Here is a 24062-nt window from a genome sequence, read left to right on the forward strand (position 1 = left end):
ATTTCCCAAATAAAGTGTCTCGTCACCAATTGTAGCTTAAGAACTCTAAACGTTAACAAAGTGGGATTTGAATCAGAAAATATGAGGCGTCCCAGGGCAGTTCCAATATAGCAAACATGGTCATACATTAAATGGTGCACTGAACAACACAACGGTATTGAGAGGTCTGTGTAACACTGTCACAGTGCCAGTACACACCCGTGTCATTTCCACTGCTGCCTGTAAGGATTTCATACATTCTCCCCATGACTGCACAGGTTTCCTCTGGGTGTCATAGAATCACAGAAACAGGCCACCTAGGGTGCCCCGCCTTCCTCCCTCCCACATTACAAAGACATCTGGGTTCATCAGTTAATTGGTCACACTGATGTAACTGGGTGGAGTGGGCTCGTTGTGCTGGAAAAGTATACTACTGTGCTGTATCTCTAAATAACAGCAAATGACAACCCGATAACATTCAGCAGGAGCAGCTAAGGAAGTAAAGTAAGCCATTATTAATCTGATGCCAATCGTCAGATGCAAGTCAATTAGGATAGCAGAATATAGTATTAATGGTAAGACTCTTGGCAGTGTGGATCTTGGGGTCTGAGCCCATAGGACACTCAAAGCAGCTACGCAGATTGACTCTGTGGTTAAGGCGGCATACAGTGTATTAATCTTCATCAATTGTGGAACTAAATTTAGGAGCCAAGAGGTAATGTTGCAGCTATATAGGACCCTGGTCAGACCCCACTTGGAGTACTGTGCTCAGTTCTGGTCACCTCACTACAGGAAGGATGTGGAAGCCATAGAAAGGGTGCAGAGGAGATTTACAAGGATGCTGCCTGGATTGGGGAGCATGCCTTATGAGAATTCTCCTTGGAGTGACGGAGGATGAGAGGTGACCTGATAGAGGTGTATAAGATGATGAGAGGCATTGATCGTGTGGATAGTCAGAGGCTTTTTCCCAGGGCTGAAATGGTTGCCACAAGAGGACACAGTTTTAAGGTGCTGGGGAGTAGGTACAGAGAAGATGTCAGGGGTAAGTTTTTTACGCAGAGAGTGGTGAGTACATGGAATGGGCTGCCGGCAATGGTGGTGGAGGCGGATACGATAGGGTCTTTGAAGAGACATTTAGATAGGTACATGGAGCTTAGCAAAATAGAGGGCTGTGGGTAACCATAGTAATTTCTACGGTAGGGACATGTTCGGCTCAACTTTGCGGGCCAAAGGGCATTGTGCTGTAGGTTTTCTATGTTTCATCTTCTACTGAAGATAGAGTGCAACTACTTCAGCAGGCATCTCAAAACTGTCTATAAACAAACAAAATTATTTACGGTCAAACTTACTGAAGTTTTAAGTCCAAGTGTGTCCAGTATCCACGTAGACCCAAAGCCGAATGGAATTCCGACAACGAGGTAGACCATGGATAGCCAATTGACCTGGTCCATGGATATGTGGAAATAGCGGGCAGTCTGATCCGCGACTGGGGCAAACGTCAACCAACACTGGAACCAACAAAACAGGTCAAAGTGGAAAGAGTTTTCACAACGAATAACTGTACCATTACCATGATTAACACACAATTTATAGAACAAGATTTAACGCAATTCCTTTTGATTAACAGCAGGAAGCATTACACTGGGCACAGAAGGAGCTGCTACCTAGCCTGCATGGTAATGGCTGGAATGGTTCGTGCAACACTTTACAGCCCTGGCGATCACCAGTCGGGTTTCAGTTCCCATCTCTGTTCGTAAGGAGTTTCTACATTCTCTCTGTGACCGGATGGGTTTCCATTCAGTGCTCCAGTTTCCCACCACGTTCCAGACAGGTACCGGTCTGTGTTAGAGAGCTGCTGGTGAGCGATGTTGAGTGGGCTGCCCAACACAATTCTCACTGATGTGATTTGATGGAAACAATGCACTTCACTGCGTGTTTCAATGTGTTTCGACATACTAAACTAAACTTTATAACCCGCTGACTTCATAACAGTCCCAGGCAACAGCAATCCAGCTAATCAATGTCTCCACCCTCACACCATAAACTCTAAGTTCAACCAGTTTCATTCACTCCACCGAGCCATTCCAGACATACTCCGCTTAAAATGAACTTCCCATGACTCTGACCTCAATGCCAACCATGAAATACCAAGATGACAGGTTCGTTAAGAGCTGTTGGGGAGGGTTTTAATTAATTTGGCAGGGGGTGGGAACCCGAGAGAAGGGACTCGGGATAGGACGATAGTAAAAAAGTAAAGATAACGTGCAGTCAGACTGTCAGGAAGGGCAGGCAGCTGACTTAGTTGCAGCCAACAGGCTGAGTATCAAATCATTAGGGATGCAGAATCAGAAAGGATAACATATACGGTACTCAAGGTGTTGTATCTACAAATGTTGTAAATGCACATGGTATAAAAATTAAGGTGGATGATCTTGTTACAATATTACAGATTGTCAGATATGATGTTGTGGCCATCACTGAATCGTGGTTGAAGGATGGTTGTAGTTGGGAGCTGAATGTCCAAGGTTACACGTTATATCGGAGGGATAGGAAGGTAGACAGAGGGGGAGGTGTGGCTCTACTGGTAAAGACTGGCATCAAATCAGTAGAAAGATGTGACATAGGATCGGAAGATGTTGAATCCTTGTGGGTTGAGTTAAGAAACTGCAATGGTAAAAGGACATTGATGACAGTTATATACAGGCCTCCCAACAGCAGCTGGGAGGATGACTACACACTACAACAGCAAACAGAAAAGGTGAGTCAAAAGGGCAATGTTATGATAGTCACGGGAGATTTTAACATGCAGGTCGGTTGGGAAAATCAGGTTGGTAATGGATCTCAAGAGAGTGAGTTTGTTGAATACCTTTGATGGCTTTTTGGAGGAGCTTGTTGTTAAGCCTATGAGGAAATCAGCTATACTGGATTGGGTGTTATGTAATGAACCAGAGGTGATTAGGGAGCTTAAGGTAAAAGAGCATTTAGGAATCAGTGATCACAATATGATTGAGTTCAACTTGAAATTTGATAGGGAGAAAGTAAAGTCTGATGTAGCAGTATTTCAGTGAAGTAAGGAAATTACAGTGTATGAGAGAGGTGTTGCCAGAGTAAACTGGAAGGAGCTGCTGGCAGGGATGTCAGCAGAGCAGCAATGGTGTGTGTTTCTGTGAAAAATGAGGAAGGTGCAGGACATGTGTATTCCAAAAATGAAGAAATACTCAAATGGTAAAATAGTACAACCGTGGCTGACAAGGGAAGTCAAAGCTATTGTAAAAACAAAAGAAAGGGCATACAACAAAGCAAAAATTAGTGGGAAGATAGAGGATTGGGAAGTTTTTAAAAACCTACAGACAGCAACTAAAAAATCATTAGAAGGGAAAAGATGAACTATTAAAGCAAATAGCAAATAATATCAGAGTGGATAGTAAAAGTTTTTCAAGTATGTTAAAAATAAAAGAGAAATGAGAGTAGACATAAGACTGCTAGAAAATGAGGCAGGAGAAATAATAATTGGGCACAAGGAGATGGCTGATGAACTAAATGAGTATTTTGCATCAGTCTTCACTGTGGAAGACACTAGCAGTATGCCTGATGTTGTAGTGTGTGAAGGAAGAGAAGTGAGTGCAGTTACTATTACAAGAGAGAAGGTACTCAAAAAGCTGAAAGACCTAAAAGTACATAAGTCACCTGGGCCAGATGAACTGCACCCTAGGGTTCTGAAAGAGGTAGCGTTAGAGATTGTGGTGGCATTAGAAATGATCCTCAAAAGTCATTGGACTCTGGCATGGTGCCAGAGGACTGAAAAATTGCAAATGTCACTCCGCTGTTTAAGAAAGGAGGAAGGCAGCAGAAAGTAAATTATAGACCAGTTAGCCTGACCTCAGTGATTGGGAAGATGTTGTGTTAATTGTTAAGGATGAGGTGATGGAGTACTTGGTGTCACAGGACAAGATAGTACAAAGTCAGCATGTTTTCCTTCAGGGAAAATCCTGCCTGACGAACCTGTTGGAATTCTTTGAAGAGATTACATGTAGGATAGATAAAGGGGATGTTGTGGATGTCATATATTTGGACTTTTAGAAGGCCTTTGACAAGGTGCCACACATGAGGCTGCTTACCAAGATAACAGCCCATGGTATTACGGGAAAGTTACTAACATGGTTAGAGCATTGGCTGATTGGTAGGAGGCAGCGACTGGGAATAAAAGGATCCTTTTCTGGTTGGCTGCCAGTGACTAGTGGTGTTCTGCAGGGGTCAGTGTTGGGACCGCTTCTTTTTATGCTGTATATAAATGATTTAGATGATGGAATAGATGGCTTTCTTGCCCAGTTTGCAGATGATACGAAGATTGGTGGAGGGGCAGGTAGTGTTGAGGAAACAGGTAGGATCCAGACATGGGATCAAAGATTACAGGGAGAAGGGTGGGAACTGGGGTTGAGGAGAGAAAAGAAAAGGATGGTGGAGCAGACTCGATGGGCCAGATGGCCTAATTCTGCTCCTACATCTTATGGAGAAGAGCCTGCAGATGCTGCAGCCTGGAGCTATGAACCGCTGGGGAATTCAGCTGCTCGAGTTGAGCAGGAGGGAAACGGAGAAACTGCATTTGTGGCTGACATCCTGATTCAGGGCTGAGTGTAGAGGAGTGACAGTCGCTGTAAAGGGGTGAAGGAGGGGGCGGAGAGGTGAGAGGTAGAACCAGATGAGTCGGAAGTCAGGTGGAGGAGGGGAGGGAGATGGAGAGAGAGAGAGAGAGAGAGAGAGAGACAGAGGTCAGAAAGCGATGGGTGCAAACAGAAGGCTATGCTGAGGACGGTGAAGAGTGGAATCTCCGGGGGGCTGATATGCTTGGGAATAGGACATCCAGGTGGTGTGTTGGTGATGGTCAGATGGAACCAGGTGAGTAGGGAGATGATAGACAGATGGAGACAGTTGGAGGCAGGAAGGTGGAGGGAGGGAGGGGTGGGGCACAGACTGGGAGGTGAGAGGTGGAACCAGGTGAGTAGGGAGATGACGGACAGATGGAGACAGTTGGAGGCAGGAAGGTGGAGGGAGGGAGGGAGGGGTGGGGCATGGACTGGGAGGTGAGAGGTGGAACCAAGTGAGTAAGGAGACAGGTGGAGCAGGGGAGGGAGATGGGAGAATGAGATGATGGACAGATGGAGACAATTGGAGACAGCGAGGTCGCCTTGGACACAGAGACCTATTGCAGCCACCCAACAGAGAGGGCAGAGGCCTCTGCTGGGCATGGGCATGCTGGGCTGGGGGCTATCCCCTAACGTTGGTGCAGCCCTGCAGCGTTCACTCTGTTATTGTTTTACCTTGTCCTCAATGCACTGTGTAATGAATTGATCTGTATGAACAGGATGTACGACAGGTTTTTCACTGCACTTCAGTACATGTGACAATGATACACCAATTTACCATTTCCACCTGGCATGTGTCTCCCCGATGACTGCTCAAAGGCTCATTTCCACCTGGCATGTGTCTCCCCGATGACTGCTCAAAGGCTCATTTCCACCTGGCATGTGTCTCCCCGATGACTGCTCAAAGGCTCATTTCCACCTGGCATGTGTCTCCCCGATGACTGCTCAAAGGCTCATTTCCACCTGGCATGTGTCTCCCCGATGACTGCTCAAAGGCTCATTTCCACCTGGCATGTGTCTCCCCGATGACTGCTCAAAGGCTCATTTCCACCTGGCATGTGTCTCCCCGATGACTGCTCAAAGGCTCATTTCCACCTGGCATGTGTCTCCCCGATGACTGCTCAAAGGCTCATTTCCACCTGGCATGTGTCTCCCCGATGACTGCTCAAAGGCTCATTTCCACCTGGCATGTGTCTCCCCGATGACTGCTCAAAGGCTCATTTCCACCTGGCATGTGTCTCCCCGATGACTGCTCAAAGGCTCATTTCCACCTGGCATGTGTCTCCCCGATGACTGCTCAAAGGCTCATTTCCACCTGGCATGTGTCTCCCCGATGACTGCTCAAAGGCTCATTTCCACCTGGCATGTGTCTCCCCGATGACTGCTCAAAGGCTCATTTCCACCTGGCATGTGTCTCCCCGATGACTGCTCAAAGGCTCATTTCCACCTGGCATGTGTCTCCCCGATGACTGCTCAAAGGCTCATTTCCACCTGGCATGTGTCTCCCCGATGACTGCTCAAAGGCTCATTTCCACCTGGCATGTGTCTCCCCGATGACTGCTCAAAGGCTCATTTCCACCTGGCATGTGTCTCCCCGATGACTGCTCAAAGGCTCATTTCCACCTGGCATGTGTCTCCCCGATGACTGCTCAAAGGCTCATTTCCACCTGGCATGTGTCTCCCCGATGACTGCTCAAAGGCTCATTTCCACCTGGCATGTGTCTCCCCGATGACTGCTCAAAGGCTCATTTCCACCTGGCATGTGTCTCCCCGATGACTGCTCAAAGGCTCATTTCCACCTGGCATGTGTCTCCCCGATGACTGCTCAAAGGCTCATTTCCACCTGGCATGTGTCTCCCCGATGACTGCTCAAAGGCTCATTTCCACCTGGCATGTGTCTCCCCGATGACTGCTCAAAGGCTCATTTCCACCTGGCATGTGTCTCCCCGATGACTGCTCAAAGGCTCATTTCCACCTGGCATGTGTCTCCCCGATGACTGCTCAAAGGCTCATTTCCACCTGGCATGTGTCTCCCCGATGACTGCTCAAAGGCTCATTTCCACCTGGCATGTGTCTCCCCGATGACTGCTCAAAGGCTCATTTCCACCTGGCATGTGTCTCCCCGATGACTGCTCAAAGGCTCATTTCCACCTGGCATGTGTCTCCCCGATGACTGCTCAAAGGCTCATTTCCACCTGGCATGTGTCTCCCCGATGACTGCTCAAAGGCTCATTTCCACCTGGCATGTGTCTCCCCGATGACTGCTCAAAGGCTCATTTCCACCTGGCATGTGTCTCCCCGATGACTGCTCAAAGGCTCATTTCCACCTGGCATGTGTCTCCCCGATGACTGCTCAAAGGCTCATTTCCACCTGGCATGTGTCTCCCCGATGACTGCTCAAAGGCTCATTTCCACCTGGCATGTGTCTCCCCGATGACTGCTCAAAGGCTCATTTCCACCTGGCATGTGTCTCCCCGATGACTGCTCAAAGGCTCGTTTCCACCTGGCATGTGTCTCCCCGATGACTGCTCAAAGGCTCGTTTCCACCTGGCATGTGTCTCCCCGATGACTGCTCAAAGGCTCATTTCCACCTGGCATGTGTCTCCCCGATGACTGCTCAAAGGCTCATTTCCACCTGGCATGTGTCTCCCCGATGACTGCTCAAAGGCTCGTTTCCACCTGGCATGTGTCTCCCCGATGACTGCTCAAAGGCTCATTTCCACCTGGCATGTGTCTCCCCGATGACTGCTCAAAGGCTCATTTCCACCTGGCATGTGTCTCCCCGATGACTGCTCAAAGGCTCATTTCCACCTGGCATGTGTCTCCCCGATGACTGCTCAAAGGCTCATTTCCACCTGGCATGTGTCTCCCCGATGACTGCTCAAAGGCTCATTTCCACCTGGCATGTGTCTCCCCGATGACTGCTCAAAGGCTCATTTCCACCTGGCATGTGTCTCCCCGATGACTGCTCAAAGGCTCATTTCCACCTGGCATGTGTCTCCCCGATGACTGCTCAAAGGCTCATTTCCACCTGGCATGTGTCTCCCCGATGACTGCTCAAAGGCTCATTTCCACCTGGCATGTGTCTCCCCGATGACTGCTCAAAGGCTCATTTCCACCTGGCATGTGTCTCCCCGATGACTGCTCAAAGGCTCATTTCCACCTGGCATGTGTCTCCCCGATGACTGCTCAAAGGCTCATTTCCACCTGGCATGTGTCTCCCCGATGACTGCTCAAAGGCTCATTTCCACCTGGCATGTGTCTCCCCGATGACTGCTCAAAGGCTCATTTCCACCTGGCATGTGTCTCCCCGATGACTGCTCAAAGGCTCATTTCCACCTGGCATGTGTCTCCCCGATGACTGCTCAAAGGCTCATTTCCACCTGGCATGTGTCTCCCCGATGACTGCTCAAAGGCTCATTTCCACCTGGCATGTGTCTCCCCGATGACTGCTCAAAGGCTCATTTCCACCTGGCATGTGTCTCCCCGATGACTGCTCAAAGGCTCATTTCCACCTGGCATGTGTCTCCCCGATGACTGCTCAAAGGCTCATTTCCACCTGGCATGTGTCTCCCCGATGACTGCTCAAAGGCTCATTTCCACCTGGCATGTGTCTCCCCGATGACTGCTCAAAGGCTCATTTCCACCTGGCATGTGTCTCCCCGATGACTGCTCAAAGGCTCGTTTCCACCTGGCATGTGTCTCCCCGATGACTGCTCAAAGGCTCATTTCCACCTGGCATGTGTCTCCCCGATGACTGCTCAAAGGCTCATTTCCACCTGGCATGTGTCTCCCCGATGACTGCTCAAAGGCTCATTTCCACCTGGCATGTGTCTCCCCGATGACTGCTCAAAGGCTCGTTTCCACCTGGCATGTGTCTCCCCGATGACTGCTCAAAGGCTCATTTCCACCTGGCATGTGTCTCCCCGATGACTGCTCAAAGGCTCATTTCCACCTGGCATGTGTCTCCCCGATGACTGCTCAAAGGCTCATTTCCACCTGGCATGTGTCTCCCCGATGACTGCTCAAAGGCTCGTTTCCACCTGGCATGTGTCTCCCCGATGACTGCTCAAAGGCTCATTTCCACCTGGCATGTGTCTCCCCGATGACTGCTCAAAGGCTCATTTCCACCTGGCATGTGTCTCCCCGATGACTGCTCAAAGGCTCATTTCCACCTGGCATGTGTCTCCCCGATGACTGCTCAAAGGCTCATTTCCACCTGGCATGTGTCTCCCCGATGACTGCTCAAAGGCTCATTTCCACCTGGCATGTGTCTCCCCGATGACTGCTCAAAGGCTCATTTCCACCTGGCATGTGTCTCCCCGATGACTGCTCAAAGGCTCATTTCCACCTGGCATGTGTCTCCCCGATGACTGCTCAAAGGCTCATTTCCACCTGGCATGTGTCTCCCCGATGACTGCTCAAAGGCTCATTTCCACCTGGCATGTGTCTCCCCGATGACTGCTCAAAGGCTCATTTCCACCTGGCATGTGTCTCCCCGATGACTGCTCAAAGGCTCATTTCCACCTGGCATGTGTCTCCCCGATGACTGCTCAAAGGCTCATTTCCACCTGGCATGTGTCTCCCCGATGACTGCTCAAAGGCTCATTTCCACCTGGCATGTGTCTCCCCGATGACTGCTCAAAGGCTCATTTCCACCTGGCATGTGTCTCCCCGATGACTGCTCAAAGGCTCATTTCCACCTGGCATGTGTCTCCCCGATGACTGCTCAAAGGCTCATTTCCACCTGGCATGTGTCTCCCCGATGACTGCTCAAAGGCTCGTTTCCACCTGGCATGTGTCTCCCCGATGACTGCTCAAAGGCTCATTTCCACCTGGCATGTGTCTCCCCGATGACTGCTCAAAGGCTCGTTTCCACCTGGCATGTGTCTCCCCGATGACTGCTCAAAGGCTCATTTCCACCTGGCATGTGTCTCCCCGATGACTGCTCAAAGGCTCATTTCCACCTGGCATGTGTCTCCCCGATGACTGCTCAAAGGCTCATTTCCACCTGGCATGTGTCTCCCCGATGACTGCTCAAAGGCTCATTTCCACCTGGCATGTGTCTCCCCGATGACTGCTCAAAGGCTCATTTCCACCTGGCATGTGTCTCCCCGATGACTGCTCAAAGGCTCATTTCCACCTGGCATGTGTCTCCCCGATGACTGCTCAAAGGCTCATTTCCACCTGGCATGTGTCTCCCCGATGACTGCTCAAAGGCTCATTTCCACCTGGCATGTGTCTCCCCGATGACTGCTCAAAGGCTCATTTCCACCTGGCATGTGTCTCCCCGATGACTGCTCAAAGGCTCATTTCCACCTGGCATGTGTCTCCCCGATGACTGCTCAAAGGCTCATTTCCACCTGGCATGTGTCTCCCCGATGACTGCTCAAAGGCTCATTTCCTTTGAGCAGCTCCTCCTCTTGTTGTTGCCCTCTGGTGGTCGGTCGGTGGAATGACAGCCTGCCTGTCTACTTTCAGCTCTAAACTGCTTGTTCTTGTCAATAATACCAGATTGATTCCTGGGATGGCAGGACTTTCATATGATGAAAAACTGGATTGACTAGGCTTGTACTCGTTGGAATTTAGAAGATTGAGGGGGGATCTGATTGAAACGTATAAGATCCTAAAGGGATTGGACAGGCTAGATGCAGGAAGATTGTTCCTGATGTTGGGGAAGTCCAGAACGAGGGGTCACAGTTTGAGGATAAAGGGGAAGCCTTTTAGGACCGAGATGAGGAAAAACTTCTTCACACAGAGAGTGGTGAATCTGTGGAATTCTCTGCCACAGGAAACAGTTGAGGCCAGTTCGTTGGCTGTATTTAAGAGGGAGTTAGATATGGCCCTTGTGGCTACGGGGATCAGGGGGTATGGAGGGAAGGCTGGGCCGGGGTTCTGAGTTGGAGGATCAGCCATGATCATACTGAATGGCGGTGCAGGCTCGAAGGGCCGAATGGCCTACTCCTGCACCTATTTTCTATGTTTCTATGCTCATCAATTTACCGGACACGTCACTCAGAGACATGGGCTGCAGATTTCTTTGTGTGACTGTATGTTTACCGCTATCTTATATGTGTTATATGTACCAAATGCTGTGTATGATTGTTGATACTATGTTTTGCACCTTGGTCCCGTAGTAACAGTGTTTCATCTGTCTGTATTCATGGATATTCATGCAAGGCTCAATGACATTAAACCTGAACTTGAAATTTATGGTCATCTGAATGTACATACATACAACTAAATGAAGCAACATTCCTCCAGACCACAGTGCAGCTAAAATACATACATCACACACACCACATAAAACAAAATATAACCACAAATAAGTTAATAAAATATAATTCAAAATGCATGTGATGTGTGCAGCACAGGTAAACAGTAAACTGTATGATAACACCAAACAGCTCGCTGTTTTAGTGAAGAGACCGAGTGGTAGCAGGGTAATCCACTGCTCGGTCTGCAACAACGCACCAATTACAAGCAGCACAGAACAGTCCAGCTCGGAACAGGCCATCCGGCCCACAGTGTCTGTGATAATCATGTCAACCTAATGCTATCTGAATACACAAGGTCTCAGCAATTTGCTAATAATAATATTTTCACAGACGAGGAAGCAAAGTATATTTCAGCATTATTTGAAGGCACAGTGGCATCAGCACCAGACTTCGGACCGAAGACTCCCGAATTCGAATCCACGTCGGGCCACCCCCGCCGGACACGCTTTCCATCCGTGCCGGGTTGAGCGTCGAGCGAGCCACTCGGCCTCATAAAAAACAGGGGTCGAGTCAGGAACGCTCATATCGTGACCCGGTTAATCCGAAAGGAGACTAATCCTGACACCACGCGCCAGACAAGAATGACTGACTGTCTGGTGCGACACGCTAGGAAGGACCCCATCAAAAGCCTCATTCGAGTCAGCAAGACATGTCTTTCCCTGCACAAAGCCATGCTCCCTGTCCTGTGGGGATGTACCTTACTCTGATTGTCAGACGTTGTTTCATTGCAATTGGTTAGTTTAGAAACTGCAGCTGCTTTTCCCATCGGACAGCCACCTGGTGTCCAGTTTCAAATATCCTGGGTAAATAAAATAGCACATGGAAGGGGCTTGCTCTCTTCTTCCTTTGTTTAAGGCAAGGCGATTCGGAGGGCATTTGATAAGGTGCCACACATGAGGCTGCTTAACAAGATAAAATCCTATGGTGTTACAGGAAAGATACTGGCATGGACAGAGGAATGGCTGACAGGCAGGAGGCAGCGAGTGGGATTAAAGGGGGCCTTTTCTGGTTGGCTGCCAGTGACTAGTGGTGTTCCTCAGGGTCAGTATTGGGACTGTTACTTTTCACATTGTTTGTCAATGATTTGGATAATGGAACTGATAGCTTTGTGGCAAAGTTTGCAGATGAGATATGGAGATAGGTGGAGGGGTAGGTAGTGCTGAGGAAGCAATGTGATTGCAGCAGGACTTAGACAAATTGGAAGAATAGGCAAAAGTGGTAAATGGAATAGTGTTGGGAAATGTATGATAATGTATTTTGGTAAAAGGAAGAATAGCGCTGACTATTATCTAAAGGGGGAGAAAGTTCAAACATCAAGGGAGCAGGAGAACTTAGGAGTCCTCGTGCAAGACTCCCAGAAGGTTAATTTACAGTTTGAGTCTGTGGTAAAGAAGGCAAATGCAATGTTGGCATTTATTTCAAGGGGGATAGAATATAAAAACAAGGAGATAATAATGAGCCTTTATAAGACACTAGTCAGGCTGCACTTGGAGTATTGTCAACAGTTTTGGGCCCCATATCTCAATATGTGTTGTCATTGGAGAGAGTCCAGAGGAGGTTCACGAGAATGAATCCAGGAATGAAGGGGTTAACATATGAGGAGCATTTGGCAGCTTTGGGCCTGTACTCACTGGAATTTAGAAGAATGCATGGGGATCTTTTTGAGACCTCTTGAATGTTGAAAGGACTAGATGAGGTGGATATGGAGAGGATGTTTCCTATGGTGAGGGTATCCAGAACTAGAGGGCACAGCCTGAAAACTGAGGGGTGACTTTTTAGACCAGAAGCAAGGAGGAATTTTTTTTAGCCAGAGAGTGGTGAATCTGTGGAATACTCTTCCACAGACTGTTGTGGAGGCCAAGTCCATAGGTGTATTTAAGGCAGAAGTTGATAGTTTCCTGAATGGTCAGGGCATCAAAGGATACGGCAACCAGGCGGGTGTATGGGATTGAGTGGGATCCAGGATCAGCCATCATGGAATGGCAGAGCAGACTTGATGGGCTGAATGGCCTAATTCTGCTCCTATGGTCCTATAATATGCTCTGCGCACACTTTTAACTAAGTATGTTTGTTAAGTAATCAGCTTTGTATTGTCTGTAACTTGGGGAACATGAATGTTTGATTGAATTTTGACTGTTTGAAAATAAATGATGAATAGACCCATTCAGAGAGAGTGCTTTCTGTCTCACTTGCAGGACCTGCAAACCTGATTCAACATTATACTCCCTCTCACTGACTAGCCATGATTTCTGAAATGCTCATAAACTCTATTCCTAAGAATTCTCTCCAGTAACTTCCTTACCACTGGTGAGAGACTCACCGGTCTATAGTTTCCAGGATTACCCCTGGTTCCCTGCTTGAATAATGGAACAACATTAGATACTCGCCGTCCTCCAGGACCTTGCCTGTGGCTTGAGATGGCCGAACAAAATTGTTCAAGTAATTTTCCCATATTCCCAAATTCCCTCATCGTTTAGAGATAGATCCATGGACTCTCCCCTGACGACTCTGTGCAAAAGACTTCCAATTTCATATGAAATATCTCATCTCAATCCTAAATGGCTGCCCCTTATTCCGAGAGCATGTCCTCTGCCTCCGGGCTCTCTCAGAAGAGACATCCTCGCAGCATTTACCCAGTCCATCCCTCAAGAATCCTCTTTCAATAAGATCACTTCCAATTGTTTTATTGCTTAAGTAAAGTTCCATGTAGGACAACGCCTCTACATCCAGGGACTTTGTACCAACTTCTCTGTATGGAAAACATATCTTTCATTATAAATAAGGTTCACTCAGGTGTTCACTATTTCAGATGTGACATCACTACTGGCTCACACAATTGCAACAAGATTTAAGGAAACATGAAATAAAGACAAAATCCCTTCAGCTTTCTCCATTACCTGCTGTGCGTGTGTCTGTGTCTGCATTTCTCACACAACACGCTACTTAACAAATTTCTGCTCACTCATTAAACAATCTCGGAACTACAGCCTTGTACATTACACCTTGCCTTCTCACTTATTTGTGTCTGAAGGATTGCCTACCATGCGTTCACTGTCTTTCCAGTTCACGCACATGCTGTGGGAGGTCATGTCAGAACACCGATCCCAAAGGTATCCTATTGGTCACCGACATGAAAATGACCCCAACTCATGCTAACCAATCGTTCAACGGTGCCAAAAGATCATTTCAAAAGCCACAGACTTGTTCTAACACTCTCTCAAACAGCTTCTAGAAGTCCAAATAGGTCAGCCTGGATCCCTTCCATCCACTTTGGTTGAGACTAGTTCAAGACACAAATCTGGGAGGCTGTGGGAAGCCTATCAGACGGATCTCGGGGAGGGAGAGAATGGCTGTGATGAGAGATTAAGCATACTAGTTCCATACCCTTGTGTGAACAATAATGGGAAGCAGTAATTGAGCTCTGACCAGCAACCAATCCACATTTGGGATTGATGAGCAAGAGCAAATTAAAGGTAATCTTGAGGCTTCAGTCAGAGAAAGAAAAGCTCTACCTGAAGTTTTTTTGCCCCTTCCTTTTCTTATATCTGCTCAGTCAGGACAGAGGGATGCCAGGCAGGATGGCTGAATGTTACTTTTATGGGATGTGGTAAGGAAGGGAGATCTCCAGTGTCCCTGAAGACTACAACTGCAAGAAGTGCACCCAACTGCAGCTTCTAACAACCTGTGTTAAGGAGCTGGAGCTGGAGCTGGAACTGGATGAATTCCGGATCATTCAGGAGGTTGAGGGGTGATAGATAGGACATATAGAGAGGTAGTTACACCCAAGGTGCAGGAAACTGGATGACAGTCAGGAAGGGGAAAGGGGTTAAGGAGCCGGTGCAGAGTACCCTGTGGCCATCCCTCTCTACAACAGGTACATGACTTTGGGTATGGGGAGGGGGGGGGTGACCTACCAGAGGAAAGTCACAAAGTCACAGCAGTCAGGTCTCTGGCACCAAGTCCAAGTCTGTGACTCAGAAGGGAAAGGCAGAGAAGAGGCACACTGTGGTGATAGGGGATTTGTCAGTTAAAGGAACAGAAAGGAGGTTCTGTGGGCAAGAACGAGATTCTCAGATGGTATGTTGCCTCCAGGGTGCCAGGGTCTGGGACATCTCAGATCGAGTCCTCAGAATTCTTCAGTGGGAGGGTGAACAGCAAGAGGTCGTGGTCCATGCAGGTACCAATAACATGGATAGGAAGAGAGATGAGGTTCTGCATTGGGAGCTCAGTGAGTTAGGTGCCAAATTAAAAAGCAGAACCCCAGGGTTGTGATTTCAGGATTGCTAGCCACGCCACGTGCTAGTGAGGCCAGAACTAGGAAGATTAACAATTGACTAAAGAGTTGGTGTAGGAGGGAGGGCATAAGATTTTTGGATCATTGGGCTCTCTTCCAGGGAAGGTGGGACCTGTACAGAAGGGACGGTTTGCACCTGAACTGGAGGGGGATTAATATCCTAGTGAGAAGGTTTGTTAATGCTGCACGGTGAGGTTTAAACTAGAATTGCAGGGAGATGGGAACCAGAGTGTCAGAACAGTTAGTGGAGAGGTTGTGGAGACAGATGTTGATAAGACCTCAGACAAAGTCAGGAATATACAGACTGTAGTGAGAAGCACAAGATTGTTATTGTTGGCAGTTTTAACTTCCCACATGGTGACTGGGAATCCCATACCGTCAAAGGACAAGATGGGATAGAGTCTGTCAAATGTGTTCAGGAAACCTCTCAACAAGAAGTCCCAACAAGAGAGTTGTGCTACGCTGATCTGCTTTTAGGGAACGAGACAGGGCAGGTGACAGAAGTTTGTGTACAGGAACACTTTGCATCTTGTGGTCACAAAGCCATTAGTTTCAAAGTACATATGCAAAAAGCTATGTCTGCTCTTCGGGTTGAGGTTCTAAATTGGAGAAAGACCAATTTTGATAGTATCAGAAATGATCTGATAAGCAAGCATTGGGACAGGCTGTTTTCTGGCAAAGGAGTACTTGGAAAGTGGGAGGTCTTCAAAAAAAAAACAGGTTTGAGAGTACAAAGCTTGTATGTGCCTGTCAGAATGAAAGGTAAAGATACAACTGTAGGGAACCTTGGTTTTCATGAGATATTGAGGCCCTGGTTAAGGAAAAACAGGAAGTGCACAGCAGGTATAGGCAAGTAGGAACAAGGAAACGAGGAGGAGGAGTATCCGAAGGGATTCCACAGATATGTTAAGAGCAAAAGGATTGCAAGGAACAAAACTGGTCTTCTGAAAGATCGGAATGGTAATCCATTATGGAGCCAAAACAAATGGGGCAGATTTTAAAACAACTCTTTGCATCTATATTTACTTGGGAGATGGTTACAGAGTCGACACAAGTGAGGTAAAGCAGCATCAACTTCATGGACCCTGTACAGATTACAGAAGAGGAGGTGTTTGCTACCCTGAGGCAAATCCCCAGGGCCTGGCAAATTGCTCCCTTGGACCCAACAGGAGGCAATTGCAGAAATTGCCTGGACCCTAGCAGATATATTTAAAACATCCTTAGCAACAGGAGAGGTACCAGAGGATTGGAGGATAGACAATGTTGTTCTGCTGTTTAAAAAAGGATCTAAGGTGAAACCAGAAATTACAGGCTAGTGAGTCGGACATCAGCTGAGGGAAAGTTACTGGAAGGTATTCTAAGGGACCAGATATACAAGTATTTGGATAGACACAGACTGATTAAGGATAGCCAGTATGGCTTCGTGCATGGAAAGTCTTGAAGAAGCCAATCTTATAGTTTTTCGAGAAAGTTAGCGGGAAAGTGGATGAAGGCAAGGCAGTGGATGCTGTCTACATGGACTTCAGTAAGGCATTTGACAAGGTCCTGCATGGGAGGTTGGTGAAGAAGATTCACTTACTCGGCACTCAGGATGAGGCAGTAAATTGGGTTTGTGGGAGAAGCCAGAGAGTGGTAGTAGAGGGTGGTCTTTCTGTCTGGAAGCCTGAGACTAGTGGTGTACCACAGGGATCAATGTTGTTTGTCATCTATATCAATGATCTGGATGATAGTGTGATTAACTGGATCAGCAAACTTGCAGATGACAACAAGATTGGGGGTGTAGTGAGGAAGGCTATCATGGCTTACAGAGGGATCTACATTAGTTAGAAAAATGGGCTGAAAAATGGCATATGGAACTTAATGCAGAAAGTGCAAGGTTTTGCGCTTCAGTAGGACCAACCAGGGTAGGTCTTACACAGTGAACACTAAGGATTGTGGTAGAACAAAGGGATCTGGGAATACAGGGACACAATTCATTGAAAGTGGTGTCACAGGTATATAGGGTTGTAAAGAAAGCTTTTGGCACATTGGCCTTCATAAATCAATGTATTAAATACATGAGATGGGATGTTATGTTGAAGTTGTACAAAACATTGTTGAGGCCTAATTTGGAGTATTATGTGCAGTTTTTATCTCTTGCCACCACCAGGAAGCATGTAAACAAGGTTGAAAGAGTACAGAGAAAATTTACAAGAACGTTGCCAGGTCTGGAGGACCTGAGTCATAGGGAAAGATTGAATAGATGAGAACTTTGGAACGTAGAAGATTGACAGGAGATTTGATGGAGGTATACAAAATTATGAGGGGTACAGATAGGGTAAATGTACGCAGGCTTTTTCCACTGAGGTTCGGTGGGACTGCAACCAGAGGTCATGGGTTAGGGGCGAAAGGTGAGAAGTTTAAGCAGAACATGAGGGGAATCTTCTTCACTCAGAAGCTTGTCAGAGTGTGGAACAAGCTGCCAGCACAAGTAGCTATAGCAACAGGCTGACGAAACTCATGGATGAGACAAGAGTGGTCACAGGTACCTGAAATCAAAAGCTTTTGAAATAGGCAAACATGAGGAAATCTGCAGATGCTGGAATTTCAAGCAACACACATCAAAGTTGCTGGTGAACGCAGCAGGCCAGGCAGCATCTCTAGGAAGAGGTACAGTCGACGTTTCAGGCCGAGACCCTTCGTCAGGACTAACTGAAAAAAGAGATAGTAAGAGATTTGAAAGTGGGAGGGGGAGATCCGAAATGATAGAAGACAGGAGGGGGAGGGATGGAGCCAAGAGCTGGACAGTTGATTGGCAGTTCATCTGGAAGATCATTTCGCTGAACACTTGCGCTCTGTCCGCCAAAGAAAGCAGGATCTCCCAGTGGCCACACATTTTAATTCCACATCCCATTCCCATTCTGATATGTCTATCCACGGCCTCCTCTACTGTAAAGATGAAGCCACACTCAGGTTGGAGGAACAACACCTTATATTCCATCTGGGTAGCCTCCAACCTGATGGCATGAACATTGACTTCTCTAACTTCCGCTAATGCCCCACCTCCCCCTCGTACCCCATCCATTATTTATTTATATACACATATTCTTTTTCTCTCACTCTCCTTTTTCTCCCTCTGTCCCTCTCACTATACCCTTTGCCCATCCTCTGGGGTTTTCTCCCCCCCGTCTCCCTTTTCTTTCTCCCTGGGCCTCCTGTCCCATGATCCTCTCATATCCCCTTTGCCAATCACCTGTCCAGCTCTTGGCTCCATCCCTCCCCCTCCTGTCTTCTCCTATCATTCCGGATCTCCCCCTCCCACTTTCAAATCTCTTACTAGCTCTTCCTTCAGTTAGTCCTGACGAAGGGTCTCGGCCTGAAACGTCGACCGTACCTCTTCCCAGAGATGCTGCCTGGCCTGCTGCATTCACCAGCAACTTTTATGTGTGTAGCTTTTTAAATAGCATCAGTTGCACATGCTTGTATTCAAAAAGCAGTAACTATTAAAAACTCAAACAACAGGAATTCTGCAGATGCTGGAAATTCAAGCAACACACATCAAAGTTGCTGGTGAACGCAGCAGGCCAGGCAGCATCTCTAGAAAGAGGTACAGTCGACGTTTCAGGCCGAGACCCTTCGTCAGGACTAACTGAAGGAAGAGTGAGTAAGATTTGAAAGTTGGAGGGGGAGATCCAAAATGATAGGAGAAGACAGGAGGGGGAGGGATGGAGCCGAGAGCTGGACAGGTGATTGGCAAAAGGGATATGAGAGGATCATGGGACAGGAGGTCTGGGAAGAAAGAAAGGGGAGGGGACCCAGAGGATGGGCAAGGGGTATATTCAGAGGGACAGAGGGAGAAAAAGGAGTGAGAGAAAGAATGTGTGCATAAAAATAAGTAACAGATGGGGTACAAGGGGGAGGTGGGGCATTAGCGGAAGTTAGAGAAGTCGATGTTCATGCCATCAGGTTGGAGGCTACCCAGACGGAATATAAGGTGTTGTTCTTCCAACCTGAGCGTGGCTTCATCTTTACAGTAGAGGAGGCCGTGGATAGACATGTCAGAATGGGAATGGGATGTGGAATTAAAATGTGTGGCCACTGGGAGATCCTGCTTTCTCTGGCGGACAGAGCGTAGGTGTTCAGCAAAGCGGTCTCCCAGTCTGCGTCGGGTCTCGCCAATATATAGAAGGCCACATCGGGAGCACCGGATGCAGTATATCACCCCAGCTGACTCACAGGTGAAGTGTCGCCTCACCTGGAAGGACTGTCTGGGGCCCTGAATGGTGGTGAGGGAGGAAGTGTAAGGGCATGTGTAGCACTTGTTCTGCTTACACGGATAAGTGCCAGGAGGGAGATCAGTGGGGAGGGATGGGGGGGACGAATGGACAAGGGAGTTGCGTAGGGAGCGATCCCTGCAGAATGCAGAGAGAGGGGGGAGTGCTTAGTGTGGGATCCCGTTGGAGGTGGCGGAAGTTACGGAGAATAATATGTTGGACCCGGAGGCTGGTGGGGTGGTAGGTGAGGACCAGGGGAACCATATTCCTAGTGGGGTGGCGGGAGGATGGAGTGAGAGCAGATGTATGTGAAATGGGGGAGATGCGTTTAAGAGCAGAGTTGATAGTGGAGGAAGGGAAGCCCCATTCTTTAAAAAAGGAGGACATCTCCAGAGAAAGCAGGATCTCCCAGTGGCCACACATTTCAATTCCACGTCCCATTCCCTTTCTGACATGTCTATCCACGGCCTCCTCTACTGTAAAGATGAAGCCACACTCAGGTTGGAGGAACAACACCTTATATTCCGTCTGGGTAGCCTCCAACCTGATGGCATGAACATCGACTTCTCCAACTTCCGCTAATGCCCCACCTCCCCCTTGTACCCCATCTGTTATTTATTTTTATACACACATTCTTTCTCTCACTCTCCTTTTTCTCCCTCTGTCCCTCTGAATATACCTCTTGCCCATCCTCTGGGTCCCACCCGCCCCCCCCGTCTTTCTTCCCGGACCTCCTGTCCCATGATCCTCTCGTATCCCTTTTGCCTATCACCTGTCCAGCTCTTGACTCCATCCCTCCCCCTCCTGACTTCTCCTATCATTTTGGATCACTCCCTCCCCCTCCAACTTTCAAATCTTACTCACTCTTCCTTCAGTTAGTCCTGACGAAGGGTCTCGGCCTGAAACGTCGACTGTACCTCTTCCTAGAGATGCTGCCTGGCCTGCTGTGTTCACCAGCAACTTTGATGTGTGTAACTATTAAAAACTACTGGTTTTATAGTACTGTAGTAGTATTGGTAACATTATAATTTGCTCTGTATTTCATTTAAATACATAATTTGTTACTCAGTTAAACAGTAGTTTGTCTTATACCATTTTAACTATTTCTATGAAACTTCAAGCTAATTGGGGCAGCTGCTTAACTGGGCCAAAATGTACTGGCTCGGGTGTGTTCCAACTAACTGGACCTGGACTAGTTTGTTAGTCAAGTGGTATTTGAACATGACATCAGTATCACAAGGAATCATTTACAGTAGCCTTGGTAAGTCCCGTGTATCCTGTGGGCAAAATGCACGTTTAGCTAAGAACTTCCTTTGCATAGGAAAGACTGAATTAAGCAACTCAACCTGATGACTTACAAATCAACCAGAAATAACCAGGGTGAACAGTGTCAGTGGCAACTGTTAAGATACAGGACACAAATGTTAAACTCCAGACCCCAATTCAATTACCAACACTCTACCTGGATTCTACATCACTGCATATCCTTTCTTTACCAGAGTTTTAAATGCATGTCCTGCTTTGTTCTATCAGTTGAGAGATGCATGTGACTCATTCCTCAAGAGTCAACATAATTTTCTGCTTACGTTTCAAAAATACTTCCTTTTTATCATTTGACACAAAACTGAAGCAAAAGTGAACAAACTTACAACTGAAGAGAAACTGAACATGTATTAAACCGGTCAAAACACAGAACCAACAAATAAGACCAAAACGATGGTGAGAATACACAATATAGTCACCATTTAATCCGGAATAATTCTGCTCTCTATGTAACACACAGGCCACGCTGCTGTAGATATAAATCATCCCTCCTGAGGTGTCTCAGCAGGGATCAAGTAATCCCTGATCCTGAGGGATTTGCCAAGGACCAGCGACAACTCAAGTCACCCCCATTTCTAAAAAACCATGAGCTCGGTGTGGAGCTGAGGGTTTCATTTCCTAAGCACTCTTCCTCAGATAGTCAAAAGCACTCTGGAGAGTACTGAGTTTTACCATCGATACCGTTGAAGAGGTGGCTCCCCAGGTCCAGGAGACCCTCTACTTTCCAGTGATGAGCACTTGGCCTTTGATTTCAGAGGTCTTTTTGTGCAGCTTCACTGAGGGTCTTTAGAAATGTTATCTGTAAAAAGCCATTCTATTTATTCAGTGTGGAAGCAGGTCTTGTAACCCACGGATCAGTTTGGTTGAAGGGCCAGTCTACAGGAACAGGCCCTTCGGCCCACAATGTTGTGCTGATCCATAGCACATTACAGCACATTACAGACAATTCAACTCACAATGTTGTGCTGATTCAATTAAATTAGTAACAACATGGGCAACTTAACTAATCTCTACTGCCCACAAAATGTCCAGATCCTTCCAGTTTTGTCACAATCATGTGCCAATCTCTTAAAAGTCTGTGTTTGACTCCACCACTGCCCCAGGCAGCACATTCCAAGAACCCACCACTCTCTGTGTAATAAAAACTTGCCTCTCACATCTCCTTTGAAATTACCTTAAATGCACGCCTTCTGGTATTAGACAATTCAACCCTGGGAAATATCAGGGGATATTTGTGTGACATTCTGCATAGGTATGTTCCAATGAGACAGGGAAAGGATGGTATGGTACAGGAACCATGGTGTACAAAGGCTGTTGAAAATCTAGTCAAGAAAAAAAGAAAAGCTAATGAAAGGTTCAGAAACCTAGATAATGATAGAGATCTAAAAGATTATAAGGCTGGCAGGAAGGAGTTTAAGAATGAAATTAGGAGAGCCAGAAGGAGCCATGAGAAGGCCTTTGCAAGCAGGATTAAGGGAAACCCCAAGACAGTCCACAAGTATGTGAAGAGCAAGAGGATAAGACGTGAGAGAATAGGACCAATCAAGTGTGACAGTGGGAAAGTGTGTATGGAACTGGAGGAGGAGGCAGAGGTACTTAATGAATACTTTGCTTCAGTATTCACTACAGAAAAGGATCTTGGCGAATGTAGGGATGACTTACAGCTGATTGAAAAGCTTGAGCATACAGACATTAAGAAAGAGGATGTGATGGAGCTTTTGGAAAGCATCAAGTTGGATGAGTCACCGGGACCAAATGAGATGTACCCCAGGCTAATGTGGGAAGCAAGGGAGAAGATTGTTGAGCCTCTGGCGATGATCTTTGCATCATCAGTGGGGACGGGAGAGGTTCTGGAGGATTGGAGGGTTGCAGATATTGTTCCCTTATTCAAGAAAGGGGGTAGAGATAGCCCAGGAAATTATAGACCAGTGGTTGGTAAGTTGATGGAGAAGATCCTGAGAGGCAGGATTTATGAACATTTGGAGAGGCATAATATGATTAGGAAAAATCAGCATGGCTTTGTCAAAGACAGGTCGTGCCTTACGAGTCTGATTGAATTTTTTGAGGATGTGACTAAACACATTAATGAAGGTAGAGCAGTAGATGTAGTGTATATGGATTTCAGCAAGGCATTTGATAAGGTACACCAAGCAAGGATTATTGAAAAAGTAAGGAGGCATAGGATCCAAGGGGACCTTGCTTTGTGGATCCAGAACTGGCTTGCCCACAGAAGGCAAAGAGTGGTTGTAGATGGATCATATTCTGCATGGAGGTCAGTGACCAGTGGTGTGCCTCAGGGATCTGTTCTGGGACCCCTACTCTTCGTGATTTTTATAAATGACATGGATGAGGAACTGGAGGGATGGGTTAGTAAATTTGCTGATGACACAAAGGTTAGAGGTGTTGTGGATAGTGTGGAGGGCTGTCAGGGGTTACAGCGGGACATCGATAGGATGCAAAACTGGGCTGAGAAATGGCAGATGGAGTTCAACCCAGATAAGTGTGAGGTGGTTCATTTTAGTAGGTCAAATATGATGGCAGAATATAGTATTAATAGTAAGACTCTTGGCAGTGTGGAGGATCAGAGGGATCTTGGGGTCCGAGTCCATAGGACGATCAAAGCAGTTGCGCGGTTGACCCTGTGGTTAAGAAGGCGTACGGTGTATTAGCTTTCATCAATCATGGGATTGAGTTTAAGAGCCGAGAGGTAATGTTACAGCTATATAGGACCCTATAGTCAGGTCCGGTCACTGGGCTGAGCGCTCCTGGTACCATGTAACCCAGTACTACCTGTTCGGCGACTAAACCGGCTCCCCCACCAGGCTTGCTTGCTGAGGAGGGTGGCTAGACACCCTGCAGGAAGAGAAACAAGAGCTGTCAAAGGGCGGAGTCAATGGCCATCTGGCAAACCCGTGCCGTGAAGCGCGGAAACGACATCCCTTACATCGAAGCCCGGTCTGGCCAATCCCTTCAACAGGACTTCCCCCAGCCGGCTTGGACCCCACCGTGCCGCTGGATCCGGGACGGGATGTCACCTCACTTACCATTGCATTGGAGCAGCTGAGGGCACAGGTGGCGAACAGGACCAGCCACCGGCGCCGGTAGGTGCGGTATCCGGGCGCAGGTCCCGGCGTCTCCATCGCCACCTCTCCCGAGCCGGCCGCCACGCTTCCGCGCCTGCGCAGTAGTGGCGCGATAGCCCCGCTCAGCCCGCTATGACCTCATCGGATGACGAGGGCCAATCAGAAGGCAGTACGCCCGAGAATAGCGCAAAACCCGGGCTGGAGTTCTA

The 24062-nt window shown here is 47.6% G+C and overlaps 1 protein-coding gene across 1 annotated transcript in view; it reads right to left on the reverse strand.

The window, feature by feature from the left end:
• LOC134343815 (solute carrier family 49 member A3-like) overlaps positions 1–23939 on the reverse strand; it is an 85386-nt gene extending 61447 nt beyond the window's left edge. The window contains exons 1-2 of the mRNA XM_063042564.1: positions 23815–23939; positions 1329–1487 (exon numbers count right to left, since the gene is read on the reverse strand). Of these exons, the coding sequence (XP_062898634.1) occupies positions 1329–1487; positions 23815–23910 (255 nt within the window). The 5' untranslated portion in view covers positions 23911–23939. The remainder of the gene's footprint in view (positions 1–1328; positions 1488–23814) is intronic.
• Between the last annotated feature and the right edge of the window lie 123 nt (positions 23940–24062).

The sequence above is a fragment of the Mobula hypostoma genome, chromosome 3 (assembly GCF_963921235.1).
Source record: "Mobula hypostoma chromosome 3, sMobHyp1.1, whole genome shotgun sequence".
NCBI lineage: Eukaryota > Metazoa > Chordata > Chondrichthyes > Myliobatiformes > Myliobatidae > Mobula > Mobula hypostoma.